Raw genomic sequence first — 10,310 nt, 5'->3', positions numbered from 1 at the left:
TACTTAATATATTACATTGAATGTCATTTTCTGATGTTCGTTTTGATGATGTTTGATGATTATATCGTTAAAAAAAAAAAAGTTAATTTATAAAAGGTGTTACCCAATATATCCAATTAGTGATCCAGACCAGACCATATTACTCTATAGCTGAACATAATTCTACAGCACAACTAATATCACAGTGGATCCACATCTACATCACATGTATACACATCATTGTGTATCAGGACTGAACATTTTTCCAAATGTCCCAAAAGTTTCCAGACCTGGAGATGATCACATGTCCATCCAGACCTGTCCAGACTCGTCCAGACCCTGTCCAGCCCTGTCCAGACTCTGTCCAGCCCTGTCCAGACTCTGTCCAGACTCTGTCCAGCCCTGTCCAGACTCTGTCCAGACTCGTCCAGACTCTGTCCAGCCCTGTCCAGACTCTGTCCAGCCCTGTCCAGACTCTGTCCAGCCCTGTCCAGACTCTGTCCAGACCTGTCCAGACTCTGTCCAGACTCTGTCCAGACCCTGTCCCTGTGTAGGAACCCTGCTTCACAGGATGGAGACATGTCAGGACGTATGTAGACAATATTGTGATGAATGTTTTTGAGAATGTTTATTGAAAATCTTGGGAGTATTTCGACAAGGATTATTCAGTTAGCCAGATAGGTGAAAAATAATTTGATATAATTGTTATTTTTTTAAATAATTCATCAAAACTAAACTCAGGCATTGGTTCCTATAGATATCGGAAAATGTGGGACAGCAAGTCAAGTCAGAACAAATCAAGAGTCCAGTATCAATTTAATATCTTAAAGAAAACTAAATATCCAGGACTTTCCAATGCAATATGGTTTTAATAGGATAAAAACTTGGTAAGAGCATCATGAGTTTGATTTCTATAATCAATTTCAACTTCAATAAATTCAATCATTCCATACAAATTCAGAAAACAGAATTTAAATTCAGTCGTCCGCTGGAACAAATCTCATCACTTTCAATCTAAGTCATTTACACAAACACAAGATCTCAAGTCAAGACTTTAGAAACCTTTTCAAGTCATCAAAGTACAAGTCAGAGTCAAGTCCCAAGTCACCAGAACCCAAGTCAAGTCCAGTCTCAAGTCTTCTCTTCATGCAGCAAGTCAAGTCTCACGTAAATCAAATTGTGACTCGAGCTTGACAATTTGTGTCCAAGTCATGTGACTTGAGTCTAGCTGACTGGTAGGTTGGTGAAAGTGTCTTGTTGAACAAGTTCACTTCCTGTCCTGGGTAATCCTGCTTCCTGAAACACTCCTCTAGTTAATTCCGTTCACATTTATTTTGCTTTTGACGTTGTTTGACAGGAACAAAATCTGTCTGACACTTCCTAAGCCTGTAAAAGTAAATACCACATCATAAGCTATCACAAGTCATACACACGTGTATTGAGGTAGTTGATTTTCAACATAATCAATATCCTGAAGTCTGTATATAACAATAACCAGAAGGTTGAACACATCTGAGCTCTTGTGTTATTACAATGTCCAACACAAAATATCTGCCATAACAAGACATTTAATCTTGTGTTGAGTCTTAATCCTGCTTTTGAAAGTGAAAACATTTGGGAATGTTATATAACTTAAAATATGTCATTGCACCTGTTCAAGATATTGTTGTTTTCACGAAAAAAAGTCTTGAAACGACCCGGAATGACACGAAACCACCAGTCGAAACTTGAATCAGGAAAAATAGGATTTTCAGACTAAACACAACATTAAATTATTGTTAAGATGGTTTTGTTTTGCAGTGCACACATTCCTGTAACGAGGTGGAAAAAAAGCTTGAATTCTATATTTTTAATTGAATGAAGGTTTTGTAAGTCATTTGTACGGCTGAGAGTCGCTGAGATGCTATATTTTGTTGTGGAGCTTTTTGTGTCTGTGGATGTGTGTTGTGACGTGTCGACACATGAACATCAATAAAAGGACAAGTTCTTCTGATTGTCATATTAAGATGAAACCGAGCATTCGTTTCTTCAATCAATTCATCATTTCTTCATCATTTTAAAACAACAAAAAAATCCCCTATCCTGATAATTAGACTGAATCCATCTGGTTCCACTCCAGCCTGAGATTTCCTCCTCGTTAGCCGTTTTCTGTGGGGGGGGGGGGGGTTGATTTTCCCCGAACCAATCACTAGTGACTGACGCATCTGAACCAATCACTAGTGACTGACGCATCTGAACCGATCACTAGTGACTCACGCATCTGAACCAATCACTGAACCAATCACTAGTGACTGACGCATCTGAACCAATCACTGAACCAATCACTAGTGACTGACGCATCTGAACCAATCACTGAACCAATCACTAGTGACTCACGCATCTGAACCGATCACTAGTGACTGACGCATCCGAACCGATCACTAGTGACTGACGCATCCGAACCGATCACTAGTGACTCACGCATCTGAACCGATCACTGAACCAATCACTAGTGACTCACGCATCTGAACCGATCACTGAACCAATCACTAGTGACTCACGCATCTGAACCAATCACTAGTGACTCACGCATCTGAACCGATCACTGAACCAATCACTAGTGACTCACGCATCCGAACCGATCACTGAACCAATCACTAGTGACTCACGCATCTGAACCAATCACTAGTGACTGACGCATCCGAACCGATCACTAGTGACTCACGCATCTGAACCGATCACTGAACCAATCACTAGTGACTCACGCATCTGAACCGATCACTGAACCAATCACTAGTGACTCACGCATCTGAACCGATCACTGAACCAATCACTAGTGACTCACGCATCTGAACCGATCACTAGTGACTCACGCATCTGAACCGATCACTGAACCAATCACTAGTGACTCACGCATCTGAACCGATCACTGAACCAATCACTAGTGACTCACGCATCTGAACCGATCACTAGTGACTGACGCATCCGAACCGATCACTAGTGACTCACGCATCCGAACCGATCACTGAACCAATCACTAGTGACTCACGCATCTGAACCGATCACTAGTGACTGACGCATCCGAACCGATCACTAGTGACTCACGCATCCGAACCGATCACTGAACCAATCACTAGTGACTCACGCATCTGAACCGATCACTAGTGACTGACGCATCCGAACTGATCACTAGTGACTGACTCATCCGAACCGATCACTAGTGACTGACGCATCCGAACCGATCACTAGTGACTCACGCATCTGAACCAATCACTGAACCAATCACTAGTGACTGATGTATCCGAACCAATCACTGAACCAATCACTAGTGACTGATGTGTCCGGCCGCTCTGTTACTTCAGTCACATGATGCTGCAGCCAGTCAGCCTCTACATCCTTGGTTAGCCAGCGGATTTACCAACTTTAACAAGAACGGCAGTCAATTTTGACAAAAATATTGTTTTTGCAAAGACGATCTTTTGGTTAAGGAGGTGATTTCAACAAATCTATTCTGTTGAAACGTCAATGAAAAACCGCTGCAGGAACGGTTCAAACTTTAGTCCCGCCCACAAAGGCGCTGACTGTTTCTCCCAGCTAGCAGCGTTGCCAACTTGGCGACTTTGTTGCTAGATTTAGCGACTTTTCAGACCCCCTGGCGACTTTATTTTTCAAAAGCGACTAGCGACAAATCTGGCGACTTTTTCTGACCGTGGGGAACTGTGTTAATGTGTTAATGTGTTAATGTGTTGAATCCCAAAGCATTTGGCAATAAATGTGTGTGGCTGATGCAGGTTTGCTCGTCTAACCCAGTGAGGTCTGATGGTCACAGCGCTTCCCACACACTGCATAACCCCCCTCCCTCTGCTGAGAGCGGGGACTGTAGGTTATATATTGATATGCAAATTATCAAATGACATCATCTGGCGACTTATAGCGACTTTCTGAAGTGTCGAGCTAGAAACATCGGTTTGGTCCAGCCTCAGTTGCAGAAATTCCTTGACCAGCGGGAACAAGATTTTAGAAATAACCAGACGGAGTTAGGTGATGTCCAGAAATATTTATTACTCTGTTCAAATAAATATACTCAACAAGTATACACATCAGTATGGGTGCAACTATATATATTCATATAGATTTTAAAGAAAAAGAAAGAAAACTTCAGTCTTTGCTGTCTTTTACAAATTGTACAGGTTGGTGGATCATGTGAAGCTGAAGAGCGGAAGCTTTTTTTTTTTTTTTGTCTTTTTCCAAAATGACTCTCTTAAGGCCGACCAGTGGATTGCACAGAATGTACAGCTGCTGTCAGCATGCAAGGCTCAGAGGAGAGGCATGCACACAGCTTCTCTCTCTCTCACACACACACACACACACACACACACACACACACACACTTTCTGTCTTGCGTATACGAAAAGCACGCTCACAAACACACACTGTATTTTGCGTACACAGTCTTACTCGCACAGAAAAACACACTTTCTATCTTGCGTACACGAACACAAACCTTCTGCCACACACACTTTGCCTCGTGCACACAAACACACACTTTTTATCCCACGTACACAAACACACACACTTTCTATCCCACACACACACACATTTTATCTCATGTACAGGAACACACACTTTCTATCTCACGTACATGAACACAGAAACTTTCTGCCACACACACTTTGTCTCGTACACACAAACACACACACACTTTCTGTCACGTACACAAACACATTCTATCCCACACACACACACACACACACATTCTATCTCACGTACACTCAAACTTTCTGCCACACACACTTGGTCTCATCTCACACACATTTTCTACCTCATAACCATGAACACACAAACTTTTTGCCAGTCTCATGCACATAGTTTCTACCCCATGTACACACACACACACACACACACTTTCTATCTCACATACACAAACACACACTTTCTATCTCACATACACAAACACACACTTTCTATCTCACGAACACTCAAACTTTCTGCCACACACACGGTCTCATGCACACAGTTTCTACACCACGTGCACAAACACACACTTTCCCTCACACAACCAAACACACACACTTTCTCACGCCCTCACAAACACACACACACACACACACATCCCTTCACAGACACAACCAGGCGACTCTGAGATGCTGCACTGCTCAACAGATTTCTTCTTATTCAATCCCAAATGCACTCAGTGTCATTTTGGGTTTCAGAAGGAGCGTACAGATATTTTTGGATTGAAACTGCAGACATCTGATATTCAAAATCTTTAAATTGGTCTATTTTCATTAGTACTGTTCAATTTACACATCGTCACATCGGCCAATCCACGGAGCCCGCAGAGCGGTCCTGTCTCATTAATGCAAGTTTTATTCTCCATTTGGTTGGCTTTTGGGGGAAAAACAACTTCAGGTAAACAACCTTGAGGAAAACAATCTGAGGTTGTTTTTGTAGGTAAACAACCCCAATTTTCATGCCCAAAAAAAAAAAGACAAGGTTTCAGTGTTTCCCGGCCGGGTGGAAAAGCCTCTGAACAGCATGAACCCACAGGACACTAAAACTCTCCACTGAAACTCAGGAAAATTAAATGATTTCAGGTGTCAACTCCTTAAGGCCGGGTGAGACGGGTTTTGACAGACTGCCGCGCCTGAAGCTGCTGAGTAAAACCATCCTCACCTGCATCACCCGACCGGCCAATATCCTATTTTTGTTAAAAGGCCCACATCCGACCGATATATCGGTGTAACCCTAATTTCTATCATTTCTATGCTCAAAGCGTATCTGGTGTATCGTATCTGTTCTGTGCAGAAGCGGCAAAATGTGAAGCTCATCTACTATTCCGTCACCTCATAACTCCAAACCATACTGGCAAGATGATCAAAGAATAATTCAAATAAAAGATAAAACACCTCCTGGAAGGGTATAACGCACAAACAAAAAACAGTAATAAAACGTAGGCAACATAAAATTCTTTGGTCCACTTTATACTTTAGATGAATAGTTTTGCTAACGAGCACAACGAATGTCCAGCTGAGAATCTGGACAGGAATTACCAACTAAGGGCTAAATATGCTTAAAAGTGAACAGCTGAGGCGTTCACTGTCTCTTCATCTTGTTCAGTGTGTCACCAATCTGAACGGACACGGTCGTGTCCTTTGCTTGTTTCATGTTGCTTATTGATCGAGATAAGCTTCTACACAGAGAAGGAAACTATTTTTTGTCCACCATCCACAGTGGCTGGTCCATCCCATAATTCACTATGTTGACACCACTGAACTTGAATGAACAGAACGGTCATTCCCATTCAGATCAATGTTCCAGGACGGCGGCCATCTTGCTGTGACCCGTCGGACTAGCTTCTGTATAAAGAGACTCGCAGCAAGTCACTGAGCTGAGAGGTTTTACAGCAAGAACCAAAGCAGCTTCTCTGTCTCCTTGCTGCCATGGATCGCTAACATGCTAATGTTGACTAGAAGAGCTAGAGAGAGAAGTCCAGTCTGTGATGAAGCTACGTTAGCCTCGTCGCTAACGTTAGCCTCGTCGCTAACGGGACGTTTTCTCTCCAACCACAAGGCCGCCCTCCAGCTGCCCTAATCCACTATGAGGAAATTACTTTCATCTCAATCATCCGTTTCTCCAAATAAATTTAGAAAATTGACAATGTATATGAAGTCCGACTGAGGCAATAATTAATTTCAAGGGAACCCAACGGCTCCTAGTTCTCATGTTTCAACTACTCTGGTCTGATTAACGTTGAGCTTTAAGACAACATGGCCAAAAGCTAAAATAATGCCAACAAAAACTGAGTTTTCACAAACACACAGCAGCAACTAGAGAGACAGACAGAGCAACAAACATTCATCCAGACAGGCGGATTCTCAATAGTTAGAAATGCAAAATAGCAAAAATCTGCTAGTGTCAAGCTCATGGTTAAGTATGGAATCAATCATAGTTCATTATTCAATAGCTGCAACTGCTGATCTACACACACACACTGACACACACACACACACACACACACACACACACAGAGGAAGAAACAAAACTCACCAGCCACTTTAACTATTTTATAATGCCGATTTGTTGATTGATTATTTGATCGACAGAAAATGAATCGATTATAATTTTGATAATCGATTAATCGTTTTAGTCATTTATGAAGTAAAAATAACAAATATTTGCTGGTTAAAGCTTCACAAATACTGAGATTTGCTGCTTTTCTCTGTTTAATATAATTACAAAATGAATACTTTGGGTTTTTCTTGGCTGCTGGTCAGACTGAGTAAGACATTTGAAGAATCACTTTGGACTCTGGGAAAGAATCGTTAGATTAATCGATGAGAATAATCGTTAGCTGCAGCCAACTAGATGTTCAGAGTAGAATAGGACTCCAAATGATGGCTGCTTACCTGCTACAGTAACTTACCAGCCACAGCAAAAATATACCAGCATGTGGCTGGTGGCGATTTCTCACCCTGCATGTGCACGCACACACACATAAAACACACACATACACACACACACACACCATCTAGCTTACTGACAGATTACGCCTGAGATGCTAAAGAAAAGCAGATTGGTCCAGATCCTCAGGCATTGAGCATCATTCTCTCTACAGAGGGAGAAAACAGGAGACAGAGGAAAGGGAGAGAATAAGAAAACAGAAGAAAAGCCCACGACACGCAGCAGAGTCCTGCATGGTTCACACACCAGAGTCCTGCATGGTTCACACACCAGAGTCCTGCATGGTTCACACACCAGAGTCCTGCATGGTTCACACACCAGAGTCCTGCATGGTTCACACACCAGAGTCCTGCATGGTTCACACACCAGAGTCCTGCATGGTTCACACACCAGAGTGGAGTCTGAGCAAACGAGCTCCGTCCAGACTCGACTGCTAATGGCCGAGTCCTTCCTTGGGGAAAGAGTTCTTACAAGTCCTGATCCGTCCAAATCTGGTTCTCACAAGTATTAAAATCCAATGTGACGCTTGTCGGTAGAAGCTGTGGTCAGTGAAGGAGGAAAAATGGATACTGAACAGTGAAGTTGTAGCGATTTGAGAAAGTTTCCCCATCTGCTTTACCTCAAACATGTTGGTTCCTTTCTGCCCTGCTCCTTTACAAACTGCCTGTCATCCGGATCGATGATCTGAATACATTTTACCGAATACAGAGCATGTTAATCTGTTGTTACCAGGCTAACATCAGTCCTTCCAGTCACTGAGGGGTTTGGTCACTTCCATCATCAACATCCACACTGTTAGAAAGGTGCTGAACGTCACCAACACACTCCGTCAACCTGGGACTTTTCCATGTCAGCTTCTTAAGACCCAAACCAAAGAGATAAAAAAGAAAATGTTGAGATCAAAAAAAGTTCCAAAACAAAGAAATCAAAAAATGTTGGGGTCAAAAGAGTTTTGATTTAGTCACCTGCTGACCATTTTGACAATTTTGGGGGGGGGGAAATGTTTGTGGATGATATTTTCATGACTTCAAGACTATATTGACAAAGGCAATAGGCTGAAAGTTACCGTTCAAGATCTTTGAGACCTTGGTGTTAAACAAAAAAGTACGGGGGATGTTACAGGGAAAACAGAGGTTTAATTGGGTGGGTGGGGGGGGGTTCAGTGTTGATCCTGATGTCCCTGAAAAAGGCCTTATTCTGGGCTAGGATAAGACTATTGCAGTTCCCTGTGGGCTGGTGCCACCTGCTGGCCAGGAGGAGCGTCTGTTACCTCTTCTCCTTCAACAGAGAGCGGAAACTGTGCAGCTGCTGTATACTGGTGGACAACCTGAGAGAGAGAGAGAGAGAGAGAGAGAGAGAGAGAGAGAGAGAGAGAGAGAGAGAGAGAGAGAGAGAGAGACAGAGACAGAGAGAGAGAGAGAGAGAGACAGAGAGAGAGACAGAGAGAGAGAGAGACAGAGAGAGAGAGAGAGAGAGAGAGACAGAGAGAGAGACAGAGAGAGAGAGAGACAGAGAGAGAGACAGAGAGAGAGAGAGGGAGAGAGAGAGACAGAGAGAGAGACGAGAGAGAGAGAGAGAGAGAGAGAGAGACAGAGAGAGAGAGACAGAGAGAGAGACAGAGAGAGAGAGAGACAGAGAGAGAGACAGAGAGAGAGAGAGGGAGAGAGAGAGACAGAGAGAGAGAGAGAGAGAGAGAGAGAGAGAGAGACAGAGAGAGAGAGACAGAGAGAGACAGAGAGAGAGAGAGAGGAGGGGGAGATGGAAAGAGAGAGAGAGAGAGAATCAGGGTTAGACTGATATCTGGATGTGTGTTCCCTGAATCCAACTGATCATCAAGAGTGTGTTCCCTGAATCCAACTGATCGTCAAGTGTGTTCCCCGAATCCAACCGATCGTTAAGTGTGTGTTCCCTGAATCCAACTGATCGTTAAGTGTGTGTTCCCTGAATCCAACCGATCGTTACGTGTGTGTTCCCTGAATCCAACTGATCATCAAGAGTGTGTGTTCCCCAAATCCAACTGATCGTTAAGAGTGTGTTCCCTGAATCCAACTGATCGTCAAGTGTGTGTTCCCCAAATCCAACTGATCGTCTAGTGTGTGTTCCCTGAATCCAACTGATCGTCAAGTGTGTGTTCCCCAAATCCAACTGATCGTCTAGTGTGTGTTCCCCCAATCCAACTGATCATCAAGAGTGTGTGTTCCCTGAATCCAACCAGTCTAGTCTTTGCTCCTCTCCGACGCAAGACAAAAACTGTGAAAGCCAGTGTGTGCTGTCTGTTCAGTCGTGTAGTGTGTCCCTATCTTTAGCTAGAACTAGCTGTTCTATCCCACAGTAATACTTCAGAAACTTTCACTCTGCTCCCGAGAGAGACGAGCCTACCTGCTGAAGCCGTTCAGTAAGGCCACGATCTCCTGCCGCGTCAGCTGGAAGCCCTTGGAGGGACTGTGTTCAGGGAGGTTCTTGATCTCCTTCTCAGAGAACAGGATCTTCAGAGCCGTGCCCAGGCCCTGAGTCTGAAAACAACACACGGGACGGACACATGGAGGTCAACCTGCCGTCACTTCAAGATTTTACTGATCAAGGTTTAAAGAACGGACAGATCTGCAGCTACTTCGCTCTCCAAACAGAAGAACATATTCTACCACCAACTGTTGCTGGACATTTTTTTCTTCTGGTTCTTTAAATGTACAGCGTACGACCAAAAATTCACCTCATCATTTAGCATTTTTATCAATATACAGAATATGATAATAATAGTTTTGTACTCCCTTTTTTCTTTCCCCTTTTTTTCTTTTCTCTCAATTGTACCGTTTGGTGCCACTAGATGGGGCAATAAATGGCAATCAAATATATATTTGTTTTTACTGTAAAAGTAATTTAGACTCAGA

At 43.1% G+C, this 10,310-nt stretch overlaps 1 protein-coding gene across 1 annotated transcript in view; it reads right to left on the bottom strand.

Moving 5' to 3' along the window:
• Nucleotides 1-4,001: 4,001 nt before the first annotated feature.
• ero1b (endoplasmic reticulum oxidoreductase 1 beta) overlaps nucleotides 4,002-10,310 on the bottom strand; it is a 29,149-nt gene continuing 22,840 nt past the window's right edge. Inside the window, exons 14-15 of the mRNA XM_078282633.1 lie at nucleotides 9,802-9,935; nucleotides 4,002-8,749 (exon numbers count right to left, since the gene is read on the bottom strand). Coding sequence (XP_078138759.1) covers nucleotides 8,689-8,749; nucleotides 9,802-9,935 — 195 coding nt within the window. The 3' untranslated portion in view covers nucleotides 4,002-8,688. The remainder of the gene's footprint in view (nucleotides 8,750-9,801; nucleotides 9,936-10,310) is intronic.

Source organism: Centroberyx gerrardi, chromosome 3, assembly GCF_048128805.1.
Source record: "Centroberyx gerrardi isolate f3 chromosome 3, fCenGer3.hap1.cur.20231027, whole genome shotgun sequence".
Classification (NCBI taxonomy): domain Eukaryota; kingdom Metazoa; phylum Chordata; class Actinopteri; order Beryciformes; family Berycidae; genus Centroberyx; species Centroberyx gerrardi.
The sequence above is the reverse complement of the archived record's forward strand: the minus strand, read 5'-3'. Positions and strand labels throughout refer to the sequence as shown.